Raw genomic sequence first — 14,416 nt, forward strand, 5'->3', positions numbered from 1 at the left:
TCGGCGGCCGCGGCGCTGACGGAGCCCCACTCCCTTCCTTTCCTCTTTCTTCCCCCTCTCCCCGCAGGAGGGACTTCTACAAGATCCTGGGGGTGTCCCGCGGCGCCTCCATCAAGGACATCAAGAAGGCCTACCGCAAACTGGCGCTGCAGCTCCACCCCGACAGGAACCCCGACGACCCCCGGGCGCAGGAGAAGTTCCAGGACCTGGGTGCAGCCTACGAGGTGAGGCCGGGGGCCGCGGGCTTCGCCTCTGTGCCCTACACCTGTCTGTGGGCACCGCTGTAGCGAGGCCTGGTGTAGCTGCTGGGAAGTCTTACACCCTGTTGGAAGGAACTCAGAGAACCTTACGTCCTCCCAGACTGTGGAGGGTGGATGCAGCTCATGGTAGAACATGTTGAGAGTGTGAAGCTGAGCTTGGCTAAGAAGTGGTCTCATGAGGCTTCATCCTGTAACATTCAGGGGAATGAGAAAGAAGGGCTACTAGGAAATGTAAAGGCCCTTCTGTAAGGTGTAGGTGCAATCCCTCCTCCCCCTGTGTTGATTCTCGGACGCTTTACCAAATGAAAAAACAAAGGTAGAAAGGCTGCCAAGCTGCTTAGAGAGCTCCTTCTGTCAGAGGACAAGAAAATACCTTAGTTTAGTTAGCCAGGAAAAAGCGAAGGCAGCAAGCTAAAATTATTTAGTATTTATTAATAGCTCTTTGTGGAAAAAATAACAGTTGTATCAGCTATAAGTACTGGCACAGGAACAAGTGTGTCTGTCTGTATAGGGCCTGGCTGCGAGTAAGCCTAAGCTGACAGGAGACAGAAGGTTGTTGGCTTGCCTTTTAGAAGACATTAAGGTGGGAAAAATAATTGTGGGTCACACATGCATGAGTGTCTTTTCCATTATAATATTGTAGCATGCAAATGATACCTGACACTAATAGCATTATATAAATCACATACAGATCATTTTATTAGCTGAATGTTTTAAATCAAAGCCTGCTTTCTTTGCCATGTACATACAAGTTAATGCAATTTAGGCAGGGTGATAGGATCGGTTTCGTCCACATTCTCTTTTTTTTTGTCTCCCTTCTGTTGCTTTTGGTTTCCATCTGCTCCTGCCGTCCCCTGTAGAGCAGAGGCCCCCAAGGAAGATGGTGTTGACCAGCAAGAATTCGTAGCGGTGGTTCCACCAGGAGCTTGCCTGCACTGCTGTGGCTGTTTGGGTAGGGGGCTTGTGTCCTTTCTGAGGAGCCAAGCTTCAGAAGGAAATGGTTTGTGTTCCTGCTGCAGTCTGGTGGTGCTGCTCAGCCCGCAGCTGTAGCACAGCTCCTGCTTCCATGTTTGATGCTCCTCTGCTCTTCAGATATGCAAATGTAAAAGGAGTGAGGAAGTGAGAGAAGCACCTTGAATGCATTCCTCTTTGGCCAGAAAGAAAACACATTAACTTTATTTTTGTATCAGAGCTGGGACCTCTTTTTACTTCAGACTTCTCCTTAAATAAATTGGCTGAACTATCACAGGCAAACTAGTGAATGTAAAGAATTTTTTTTTTGTGGAAAAAAGTTCATTACCTGTCACTTGCAGCACCTGAAGATTGATGCCTGCGGTTTACTTCGAAGCTGTGAGCTGTGTCGTTTCTGTGAGTTGGGATCTAGTCACATTTGACAGTACGTTATGCACAGGAAGCATTTCTCTGCCTCTTCCCTGAGTCCCAGTTTATTTAAGTCTTTGCCATAGTAGAGAGAAGAAATGGGGAGAAAATGGTTGTAAAATCAAATCAGCAGGGAATATGGTGGCAGGAGTAGCTGAATATTAACTTTTATGAGCAGTGTTTAGCCAGTACAGCTTGCAAATCCTTCTGCTAAACTAGCTGCCAGATGCAGTGTATTGATTGGATTGTTTTGGGCAGAAGGGAGCAAGAATTAGGTTTCCCTTATAACCTAAACCAGGATGCTTTTTCCCGTAAAGCAACAGCCTCTGTTAGTAGTACCACTGCTCAGGGTTTGGCTAGCTGACTATCTCTAGCAAAGCCTTTAAAAAAAAAAGGGGGGGTGGGGGGGAAAGTAGGTTAATTAAACTACTTGGTATCCTTCATTTTAACAGCCTAAGTGATTTCTACCCTGCAGCTCTGTGGTCTGAACACAGATGTTTCAGTTAAAAAAAGGAGCTTGATCCCACATGAGGGAACTGAGACTCTGCTACATATAGTCATTAGTCTCAGGATGGTTTGGGGGTGGAGTTTCCGTGGGGTTTTTTTTCTAAGCTCATCCACTGTAGTTGCTTTGCTTTCAAGGCAACCTGACATAGCAAACGAGGACTCTCTTTACAGTCCTTGAAGTTGTGTTCTTGGAGTTGTGTTCTCCAACCGCCTGCAGAAAGAAGGAAAATGAATGGAGAGGCAAATATTTTGTGTTCCTAATTCCTTCCTTATTGCTCGTGGTATCGTCAATACTCTACTGGAATAATTTTGCTGTGATACCAACAGATCACAAAATGGGAAGATTATCCCAGTTTTAGGAAATGTGTGTTTTAATGCAAAATCTGGAGTGACAAAGGGAGAATTGAACTCTTACCTACTAGATGAAGCTAGTGAAGTCACTATTGTTGGTTGTTGTTTTTCCCTGTTGCTAGCATTTATCATTGGTCACAATTTCAGGCTGGTTTTCATCATTTAGCCAGCTTTTCCACCTGTTTCCTCTCCTCCTTAGGCTTCTGAAAGCTAACCTGGCAACTTTAACCTTCCCAAATATGACCAACAGGGGAGGAAGGGGTGGGAAGACTAACTGTGAGCAGAAACCTCTGGATCTCTGGAGGAGGGAAGAGCAAAGATCAATACTTAGGAATTTAAATGGAAGCTTTATGGTCTTGAAAGTCATGTGTGGTGGGATGTGTTACTCTGCCTCGGTACTGAAGTTACTTCTAACTTTTGCTGCCCTTAGGAGTGAGGGCCAGCATTCAAACTGGTGCAGAGTTACCATCATATTTGGCAGGTTCAGCTTCGTAGGCAAACTTGCCATCACTGCTAACTGTTACGAAATTGTAGGCGGAGAAATACACATTCTGCGTGCTTGAAGAACAAACTGAAAAACAGGGGTGGTGTTACGTGGTTTTATTTTTTATTCCAGTGTGTCCTGCTCTGTAGGAACTGATTCAAATTATTCCTTCTGCTTCTTTTTTTAATCCTGAAGATGAACTCAGTATTGTTTATATTTTCTCTGTTGCTTCTGCTGTTTTAATAAACTAACCATACTTTTTATGGGTTTAACGGATAAATGTTTAACTCTGCTAGTCCAGTGCAGCAAGCAAGCTCTAGCCAGTGCTTCCATAATGTAAAGCATTGCTGCTGGTCCCCCAGTGAAGAGGTGCTGATGAGCTTCCTCTCAGAGCTTTGTTTAAATAACTTGGCTCAGAATGTCATATCTGCTTGCATCCCTATGCCAGGTGCTGTCAGATGAGGAGAAGAGGAAGCAGTATGATGCGTATGGTGAGGAGGGATTGAAGGATGGGCACCAGAGCTCCCATGGAGACATTTTCTCACAGTAAGGAGACTTTGCCACTTCTGGCTATTCTACAGTTGGTGCTCGTGCACACGTTTGATATGGGCAAATTCTATGTTAAGGCCTTTTACCCAGTGAGGAGGCGCTCATCTGAAGTGACAGTTGAGAATTTGAAGAAATACATTTACCGTGGATAGCCCACATGCAGTTTTTATTTGTCTGTCTTGCATCAGTCCTTGCCCCAAGAGCAGTGAGGAGGAGGCAGTGGCATCTTCCCACATGGGCTGCTCTTGCTCACTTGGCAAGCTGCGTTTCCAGTGTGGATGATTTGTAAGGTGCTGCAGCTGCATTAAACATGTAGGAACTTTTTTTGTGTTATCTGGTATGTGATTGATGTTTAACCTGTCATCACAAATCATGTGTGCCCTTTGGGGATCACTCTTTCTTTTGCAAAGTAATGCAAAAAAAAAAAGTGACTTACATTACCTTTCAGAGCAACTGTAGAATTTGGATGTCTAAAATCTGGAGGCACTTGCATGTTGCTCAGGCAGAACCTGATATTCTGTTTGTTTAAGGCCCCTTTGGTTATGATAGGCACCAATTTACTAAAACAATTCCTGAAGTTGCTCATCTCACATAATCCTTCTGGGTGAGAACTCGCACTGTCTGCTGGTCTATTTTGAGGAAAAATACGCAGTCTTGCGAGGAAGTTTTTTCTCATCCCCCTTGTCCTCACACTACTGGAAGCCAACCTGCTAGCATTGACTTGCAATGCCAGAGATGGAGCACTATTCGGAGTTTGCACCTTGTGGTGATGGTAGCTGAGCAGCAGTGTGGTACAGCGAGGACTTCCCTTAAGCAGTGGTCAGATTTTGAGGTGTTGCCATTCAACCCCTGCTCCAAAACTTGTTTTCTTGAGTGCAGAAAACTCTTCCAAAGTGACTGCTTTGTTTGAAGGCTTTAGCTTGTGTCCTGGAGGAGCAAAAAGAGGTATCTGGACTTACTATGGTGCTTTTGTACTGTGAGGAGGCTGTTCTCTGGGGACTAGAAGCATTTGCCAGGCAGCACATCGCTGCTGCTGCAGGTGGCTCTCTTCATCAGATCCTCACTTGATCAGAATTCCTTCTTGAGCGAATTAATGTGCTTTACTTCAGCTTCTTTGGAGACTTCGGATTCATGTTTGGAGGTAACCCTCGCCAACAAGACAGGAACATTCCCCGAGGAAGTGACATCATCGTGGACCTGGAGGTTACGCTGGAGGAGGTGTATTCAGGAAACTTCGTAGAAGTAAGTTTGACCACTTGCCTGTCGGTCTTTCCAGTGTGCTCTTGGGTTTGAGGTGCCTGGTGTGGCCAGTGCTGAAAATGATATTTTCTCCCAAAGAATAGAACTAAAATAGATGCTGGTTTTCTCAGTATCTGGCAGTGATGGTGGAAGATGTTGTGATGCTATTTGCGAGCGGTTAAGTGAAGAAACAATACATTTATTCATCTTTGCCATTTGGCAGTTTCTCTATAAAGGGATGCTTTGTGTGATAATAGCTTATTTATTGGCTCTTAAGTGCCTAGCAGTAACTTTTTTTTCTGTAGTTCTGTTGGAGAAGGTGTAAGTGGTCTCCCTCTAGAATTTGGTGATATTTGGGGGCCATTCATCAGCTGAAAGCCTGTACCTAAATTCTCCTGTTTTCAATAAGTCTTGCAAAACCACACTGAGGATTTTTCATAGCCTCTTTATGCAGCCAAACATGTCACTGCAAATCTCTGGATTACATACTTGGCAAATGTATGGTGGCCTTTTAATTATTTTTTTTTTAAGCTAGCTACATTTCTGGTGCTGATAATCCCTGCTATTCTGCATGTTAGAACTTGCATTGATTGAGTCTGCGAGTGTCTGGGTAAACGGGGGAACTCCAAATAATTTTGTCGGTTGTGTGGGACAGGGAAGCGATCATAACCAAAGTGTGAGGTATTTCATCCTAGTGTTACCTTTTCTATTTAGAAAGGTCTACAGGAAAAAGAAAGGAAATGGTAATAATGGTGTCAGAGAGTTTTTCTGGTATTTAATGTGTGATCGGCAAGAGGAACAAGGTGAAAACTGTTGTCAGAATGTTTTGCTTAGGCCATTTGGAGCTACTGTGGAGGCAGCACACACAAAACCAAATTATGTTCAGGCTGTTTGAGAAATCCAAACCCTTGTGGAGACCCAGGAGTGCTGACCTGTGTGCTGGTATCAACCTCCTCTTCTTCCATGCAGGTTGTCAGGAATAAGCCAGTGGCAAGACAGGCGCCTGGCAAACGGAAATGCAATTGCCGGCAGGAGATGAGGACCACCCAGTTGGGTCCTGGACGTTTCCAGATGACTCAAGAAGTTGTTTGTGATGAATGTCCAAATGTCAAGTGAGTCTTATGCTCTTTACTACTATATGGATGTTTATTCAAAACCTACCACTAGATGGAGGAAAGTGCCCGCACTACCAGAAAGACCTGGGGAATTTGGAAGAACTTAACACATGTTTCTCACTTCCAAGGAGCCAGTATTTATTCTTACAGGAGAGATGGCCAGCTCTGTTAGATGTAGAGTTCCTCAATTTGCTCTTTCAGCCTCTTACTCCTTGAACAATCAGCTGTGGAGGTTTCACAACTAAACCTGAATAAATGAAGTTGGGGAGGCTGACAGTTTCCAGCTGGGAACAGTTGGACGTGGAGTACTGTGTTGTAGTTACACATCCAGATGCTGGATGCATTTAGGAGCATAATGCTGCCTGCTCTACTAGACGAGTAGATGAGCATACAAGAAAGGAGCACTTGCCGTCCAGTTTTAGATGTGAGCAAGGAGAGAGTACGTGTTAACTTGTGGGAGTCTTCTCATTACCCCAGTAACATAAGTAGGTGCTACCACCTAACTGTTGAAAACTTGATGCTTGCTTGCTCTTCCCTTTCACAGGCTTGTGAATGAGGAGCGAACGCTAGAAGTGGAGATAGAGCCAGGTGTGAGGGATGGTATGGAGTATCCCTTCATTGGTGAAGGTACGTATATGGGCACTGCCCTGCTGCTCAGCTCTGACTTGCTCCTTTCCATAATGCAAGGCTGGTCTTCATGGGAGGGGAAGTGTCCAAGCCCTGCTTTGGGTAACTGATCAGCACATGTGGTTTTAAGTGCTCTGCATGCCGCTGAAATCCAGGAGTATACTCTTTGCTAAGTCTGGATAATGCTCCAAGTTCCACTCCCTTTGCTGGTACTGGGGGCACACACCAAAAAAAAAGCTCTAAACCTGATGTTTCAGGTAGCTTTTGAGTAGGAACATCTGTTCTGGGCTTGTGTATGTGAGGGAATCCCCTCTGCCCAAGGAGGTGAAGTCTGTCAACAAGTAAAGGACATCATAAACATGCAGGCAAGTCTTTCAGAACGGCGGAGAGGCAATACTCAAAAGTCCTAGGCTCTTTAATAACAGATACGTGTAAGCAGGGTTTTAGTCATGTAAAGATCAACTAGTTGTGTGTTTCCTTTAACATGTGAGCTGCACATCTCTATTGTGTTTAATATGCTGCTTGTTTGTTCAGTTGTTACTAACTAGCTCCTTTAAACAGAGCTTTTCTTTCTCTTTCACAGGTGAACCCCACGTGGATGGGGAGCCAGGTGATTTGCGCTTCCGAATAAAAGTTCTTAAGTAAGTAACTGGCCTAGTTAGACCACTCTTTCTGGTTACTGTAAAGGAAACTTGCAAGCAACTTTCTGGCCAGCGTTGCCAGCTTGGCTAGTGTGTAGCTTACCCTTCAGCAGAGGTGGTGCAGCCCGGAGTCTGGTACTCAGGGCTGTGCAGGATGTTCAACCCTGATGATGCTAGAGTAGCTGGATTCAGCACTGTTAAGATGCTGCGATAATTCCACTTTTATTTTGTTTGGCTTGAGTTCTGGCATTCATTAGTACCTCCTGTGTGAATCACATGAAATAGCTCCTTTTTCCATAAACGTACTCTCTCTCTATTGTAAGGAAACGCACTACTAAGAAAATCGTGTGAGTCACAACTTCTTGACACACCTCACCACTCATTGCCCTAGAAATAGAAGGATTTATAGTAGTACGTATCTCATACAGGAAAATAAAGCTAAATTTCATTCATTCTTCACTTCTTCCTCTCTGACTTGTGAATTCTCCAAGCTCCCAAATAGAGGGGAGGAAGCCAGTGGACCTATTTCCCCTATGGGACAAGAGGAAAGTTCCAATGTCTTTTATTTCCACAGGCACCCAGTCTTTGAAAGAAGAGGAGATGACTTGTATACAAACGTGACAATCTCGCTGGTCGAGGCACTTACAGGATTTGAAATGGATATCGCCCATTTAGATGGGCACAAGGTGAGGCTTGTTTGGTATGCATAAACAAAATTAAACTGCAGGTCTCCTGTGCTGAGGATTAGCTTGCTCAGGGTCCGGGCAGCTGCTGGTTGTATACAGCTTCCCCTCTGCTACAGCCTTCCAGACTAATTCTCATGGAGCCAAAACAGGCCCTGTACAAGGGGTGCTCAGTGTGGGTCTCTGTTCCAGGTTGTCACAGCAGTTACTGCATGTGCTGTCACGGGGGATGTTAGTTCTGGCATGTGTCCTAGCAGTAATACTGCCTGGACCCCTTGAATATCACTGACTTTGGCAAGGAAACAGTGTCAGCTGAAGCTTTTCATTGGGTTGGAAAGGGCATTGGAGTGTTGGGGTACTCACACACAGAACACTAGGTAATGTTCTGAAATTTCTTTTGTCTCTAGGTTCATGTTGCTCGGGATAAAATCACGAAACCCGGGGCCAAACTGTGGAAGAAAGGAGAAGGTCTTCCAAATTTTGATAACAATAATATCAAAGGCTCACTAATAATAACATTTGATGTGGAGTTCCCCAAAGAGCAACTAACAAACGAACAGCGGGAAGGTGCGTGTTTTAAAGCTCTGTCATGGCAGCGGGCTGCACGGGCCTCTTGCCAAAGCTGATAAGAAGTTGGCACAACTGAACCAGTGGCCTGGAGAGGTCAGGAGGGGCTCTCCTTTCCCTGTGCCTCTTGTACAGCATAACACAGCTGGCCGATGCCCTGTGATTAACTTCCATTTCCCTTTGAAGCAAGTGAGTTTGGCTGCTGCAGTTGTAGGGAGCCAGATTAGGTTGGGATATGCCACTGCTGGGATGTAGCACTTGGCAAGTTTGCAGGTGCTTTGTTTTGTAGCTGGCCATCTGTCTGAGCTGAAGGACTTACTGGGCTTAGCCTCTGTCTGCTTTGCCTTCGCTGGAATGGGATCACAAGCTGTTCTCCAGCCCCCGTTTCCACTTCCTTGGAGGCAAGACTTGTGAAAATCCCTCTACTGTCAAGGGTAAAGAGTGTCATGCAGCATCAGGAGAAGGATTGTTTCTCTCTACATCTCCTTCTCCCCTAAGTGCTTTGTGGCTGTATAGAGGAAGAAGGATGTGGTGCAGATGTTTGGTAGGAGACATCTGCTTCTCAGCTTCAGTGTTCAAATGGAAACTTGATGAACCATGTAGAAATCCTAAAACTGACAGGAGGGTAAATACTATATTCCTAGCTGGCAATTGCTCTTTGCTTCAGCAGCCTCTGCCGTAGGTTCTGCTGCTCTCTGCAAGGCATCAGAGTAGGCATCAAGGGCCATGTCCTCTGCTATGGGGCAAAGAAGATCCTGGCATGTACCAGTACAGCTCTTCAGAAAATTGCCATCCGCAGAACTTCTTCCTGCTGGTCAGGGCTATCATACCCTCTTCTGAAGGTGCCCTCTTAGTGGATTCTGGCAGCTCTCCTGGTAGAATGATGCAAATACACAGCTTTCCTGTACTCTTGAAGCTTGGAGAGGAAAGCCAAGCCCTGGGTGGGCTGTTCTTAGCCCTGTGGCACTTACTGCTGTGTGCATTACTGCTCGGGCTGTGCTTTGAGTGAACCTGTTTTGTGTTTTGATCCCTGTGCTTTCCTGCCTGTTGCAAGTGTGTTTGTGCCCAGTGAGGGCTGTGGAGCACAGTGGCTGCAGCTGTGAAGTCTCATTCCAGGCTCTGCTGCCCTTCTTGAAGCTTCGTAAGGTGTCAGTGCCTCTCGAACAGACTCTTTGACAGTTTGTGAAGAGACTTGGCAAAGAGCAATGACAGAAATCTGAATGTTTATAGAAATTTCTCACGCACCTTTTACAGATACCCCAGCAACAGAGAAGTGATGGTACTGGCATGAGTGTGTTCAAGCATGTGTGTTCAGGCCTTTGGGTGTTCCGCTCCCTCCTAAACTAATTCCACGCTTCCCAGGGGAAGGTGACGGGATAGGCCGTCAGATGCGTTCCTGTGTGCTAGAAGATCTCCCAACATCCAGTGATTTAAGGAGTTTTATGAGGCAATAGGTCTGTTCATGTTGTGTGGCAGCAGTTCAGTGTACACATTCAAAGGAAGACTGTAGGCTTCAGAATTCAAAACATCCCTTTTCTTATTGTTGGCGATGGTCCTAATTTCTTATCTCATGACCATATGTACAGCTCCTGGGGCAGTCAGAAGGTACTCTGACTCCAAGAGCACCACTCTGGTCAGCCTAAGCTCTAGAGTCAGGGGAATAATGTTTGCTTTCCTGACAGTGTGATGTCAGGGAATTTATTGCCTGTTGATCAGAAGTGACTTTCTCGTGTTCATCTCTACTGACACTTGTTTATTGTCTGCCTTGGATCCCATGTTTTAACTCTGGAGCACTCAGAGCAGTGGCAGGCAGTGTGCTCAGGTTGTGTTGTAACCTGGGTTGGAAAAATCTTGGGGTTAGCTCTAGTGGAAAAAAAAAAAAAAATGCCTGAGGTGCAGTAGCACCAAATATCAGCATTCCTGGCTGGAATTCCTGATTGAACATCAGATATGTGTTGAAATATCCTGTGCGCTAATGAGGGTACCCTTCAGGCCAGCAGGCAGCTGCATAGAGCTAGCTAGCAGGAAACGAGGTACGGGAATGGTGCTGATCCCACTTTTTTCCAGGGTTACTGGAGCACACCTCTCTCTAGCTATGTCCTTCCTTTCAAAGAGCTACGAATCCAGGAGGCACATCCTCTTACCCATCAGCCAGGAAGTGACTTGGAGCCTCCTTTGGCTGTGCAGGGGAAGTGAACTTGCCTTGTACGCCCCTGGAGAATGATCTATCCTTAATGATCAGCAGCTCCTGTTTAGGGGCCTGCTTTTCTCTGCTCTTAAGGATGTTTCTGAGTGGAAAGGAGTTCAGGATTCTCTGGCCAGCAAGCAAGAAGCATGAATAGCTCATGTCTGGCAGAGAGCTGTCTCAGTTCCAGTTACTACTTCCAGGACAGTTTACCAGTATTTTAACAGAGCTATTTTGACCCTTATGCATCAGATCACTGGCCTTAAAGGACAAAAAGCATTTTGGCTACAAATACTTAAGGGTAAACAAGCAGGATAAGGCTTGCAGGGAGACAGACTCTCTTTTAGCTGGATTTCTTGAAGAAGGACTTGCCTGAAAGGTTGGGGGGCTTTTCTGAAGAAGTGGTTGATTTAGTTGCTGATCCTCCCTCTCCGTGCCTCTGTAACCTCACCTAAAGTTAACAACTCTGGTGGCATTTTCTAGGCAGCCTAATCTGATCTGTTGTACGAACATGTACGGTATGACACCATGACTCTGGCTTCAGTCGAGCCGCAGAGCAAGCTGATCTGGGGCAGGACTGCGATCCTGTCTTCTGTCGTGTTGAGGTGCAAGCCAGCTGCTTGTGTGCTTTCTTGCAAGACTGATGCTGTTTTGGGGACATCCAACAGCAGAATTATAGCAGTTTAGCTAGATTTTTTTTTTTTAAGTATTATTTGAAAGTTACCCATGGCATGGGGAGTTTTCCTCTCTGTTTTGGGCCCTGACAGACATTCCTCGGGCTCAGTGGTTTCTGGTGCTGCTCAGAGCAGAGATGTTGCCATGCCCTGAGGGGCCCCAAGGCCAGGGCACTCCTGTGTGTGGCCAGGCTGACTTGAAAGAGGGAGTCCCCTCTGGTTATTTCTGGAAAAAGTGTGACGCATCTGTTCTTGCCAGTCTGCTTCCTCTGTTTTGTGCAGACTTGCCCTTTAAGTAGTGGTGAAGACCTGCCAGTCTTTCCCTGAATGTGCTGACCCCAGTAGATGAACTATTATAGTTTTAAGGGCTGACTCACGCTTCTTTTATCCTGCTCTGGTAAGAATTTGATGCTGACAGGACCTCAGAGCAGTCAGTTCTGTGAAATGTTTTATGAATGGGCTTTCAGGGGTGGGGAAGATGGTATCTGAAAAGTCATCTAGACACTTTTGTGAAATGGTGGGTTTCAAAAAAAACTTGGAATTTTCAGGCCTTCAGTAGGATAGTTAAGCCCGCAGATAATGAGTTTGCTTCTCTTACTTGCCTTCAGGGACTACTTCTACTGGACAGTAGTGTCCCCAGGCACCACATACCAGTGTGAAAACTGCTGCTTTCTAATTACTCCTGGGGGATTCTGTAGCTGGCAAGTCCAGAAGGACTCAAAAGCCCTCCCGATCTTGCTGCTAGCAGATTTCTCTTGGGCTGTAGAGGGAGCCTGGGGAGATGACCTAGATCTGGAAATAGTCAGCAAGTTGTTTGTTGTTGCATTTGCACTTGAGATGGCAAAATTGTTGTCGACTTCAACAGCAAAGCAGCTCTGGGATTCAGCTTTATCCCTTCCGGAGCTGTGAGGATCTTGAGGCGCTGCACTGGGCTCTGAGTTTGTAGCGGAGGCTTTTTCCCCAGAACCATAGACTGTGTGTGGTCCCGAGAGTGTGCAAAAGCACTGTTACAGCATCACTAACCTCAGTCCCGTTTCTCCTTGTAGCAATGCTAAAAGAGCAGGCGTAAAGCTGTCGTACCACTGGGTTTGAGGGGGTTTTTATTTTTCCTTTTTTTTTTTTTAATGATGCTCTTAGGGTACTAGTGTTTGCATTATTCAGATACGTAGGCTCAGCCTTGAAAGGCTGATGCCTATGAGCCAGATGTGTAAATGCAGAGTCCTCCTCCTGTTTGTGCTGTGAGGTAACACTTTCCTTTCTCTTGCAGGTCTCAAACGGTTGTTGAAACAAGGATCAGTGCAGAAGGTGTACAATGGATTGCAGGGATATTGATGTGTGGAAAAAATGGACTTAACTGAAAATGAAAAGTCAGATTTATTTGCAGTCTCTTCTCCTGCCCACTGTAGAATGGAAAAGAGGGAGGGTGGGGCAATTGTTGAGGTATATATAATTTTTTCTTTGTAAATGATGGAACTGCTCAGATGAGTTGGGGGAAATACTACCCTTTTCAGGGCATAACTGGTGCTGCCTATCATGTTCCACGTCCTGGAACAACAAAGAGACTCCTTGAGCAGGAAAAAAAGGTGGGGAAGGGAGTTTTAAATTCCACACAGATTGGAATTTCTGGTTTTTAAATATATTTTGATGTTACTTTTCTTGACCATCTCAACATTTTCATAGCTTCTCCTGCTTTTTATGTCCTTTGTGTCAGTCTCTTCCGAGTTTCTGTTGTTTTGTGGGTTTGGGGTTTTTTTGTTTTTAATCCCAGCCCTTCCTCTCCTTCCCTCCAGAATGTGGTATTGCTTCAGAGTCTGTGTTTCTGGGGCAGGAGCACAGGTGCTGTTGGGAGTGGACTGGCAGGAGAGCCTTTATGGGCTGTGTTAGGCCCCACGTGTGGTTGGGAAAGCAGGGGAAAAGAGTCTCTTGAGGCTCCTGTGGACTTTCTAACTACCAAGCAGTCCTCTTGTCCCAGAAGTGAATGCTTGGTTTTAAATTTGAAGTCGCAACAAGCTTAGCAAAGACTCCTCAAACTTTCACAGTGGGATCTTTGGAAAATAATGGAAATGGCTCCTCATGGCCTTGGCTCTTCCTTGTTGCCCCCAAATGTAATGAACAGCTTGTCTGGAAAAGTTCACTTACCTCCTGCACTCTGTCCTCTGTGAGGACAGGTGAAGCTAACAGCACAGAAATAAAGATGTTTCAGTTGGACTGGCAAAAACTACCTGGTTATGTATTTTGGCAGCCTTTACCCCGGTACAGCTGCCAGTGATTGGGCTAACAAGGAATGGTCCCTTCAGCGGTCGAAGTTGTGAGCTGCTGTAAAGGGTGAAACTACAGCTGCTAATACCAGTGAAAGCTCTGTAGCTGCTTTATTTGAACCGAGGGCCTGGTAGCCTGGCGGGGGGGTACCTGTGCTGCTCTGGTCTCTGTCGTGAAGACCCTGCTGCTTTAAGCATCCCTGTCAGAGACTCTCATCTCCACATGTTCTTCAGGAGTGGTAGCTAAATGATTCCTCGGAGGTGTCTGCGTCAGCCTTGTGCTTCGCTGTGACAGGGGTGTAGGCAGCAAGAGAAATGAGTCAGTTGTTCATGTAGGACGGTGTTCTGCTCCTTCCCTCTGTGCTCTTCAGGGCTGGAAGTACGATCCTTACAGCTGCTGCCTTATACCTCATCCCCAGCCTCCCTCACCCGGGAGGTGGATGGAATCTGTGTTTTCTGCATGGAAATGTTTGCTGGGGAGCAGCAGTGGGAGACTCAAGGTTGTTTTTTTGGTTTTGTCAGGGTTTTTTTGTTGTCTGTTTTTCTTCATTGTGAACTTTAAGTATCTCAGATCTGAGCTCAGGGAGGTGGAGAGCAGCTCTGGCCCAGCCCTTGGTCTAGCAATGTCCCACCCAACCTTTAAACTCCACCGGGAGCTGACGCAGCGGAAGCAGCAGCACCGGGAAGGTTTCCTGTTGGGTCCTCTGAACATTTGCCTTGGCAGAGCAAAGTCAGAGCTTTGGGAACAGCTGGGGTGGAGCAAGACAAACCTGGGATGCCAAACCCTTGGTCTCAGTGCTCATCTTCCTCAAAATCCATAAGCGGAAGCTGTTAATCCCAGCTGAGGCTGCTACCTCAAGTGTCTGCCCATTTGATGACCAGCTCTTTTCAGGTGT

The 14,416-nt window shown here is 46.0% G+C and overlaps 1 protein-coding gene across 1 annotated transcript; it reads left to right on the forward strand.

The window, feature by feature from the left end:
• Positions 1-56: 56 nt before the first annotated feature.
• On the forward strand, positions 57-12,931 carry DNAJB11 (DnaJ (Hsp40) homolog, subfamily B, member 11; the record flags this gene model as incomplete). Its single annotated transcript, XM_010287420.1, has 9 exons — positions 57-224; positions 3,431-3,528; positions 4,641-4,773; positions 5,740-5,882; positions 6,430-6,512; positions 7,096-7,153; positions 7,728-7,839; positions 8,244-8,403; positions 12,530-12,931. Coding segments are annotated over 9 exons (1,020 nt in total), but the record flags the coding sequence as incomplete, so codon positions are not given.
• Between the last annotated feature and the right edge of the window lie 1,485 nt (positions 12,932-14,416).

The sequence above is a fragment of the Phaethon lepturus genome, unplaced genomic scaffold (assembly GCF_000687285.1).
Source record: "Phaethon lepturus isolate BGI_N335 unplaced genomic scaffold, ASM68728v1 scaffold32845, whole genome shotgun sequence".
In the NCBI taxonomy this organism is placed as follows: domain Eukaryota; kingdom Metazoa; phylum Chordata; class Aves; order Phaethontiformes; family Phaethontidae; genus Phaethon; species Phaethon lepturus.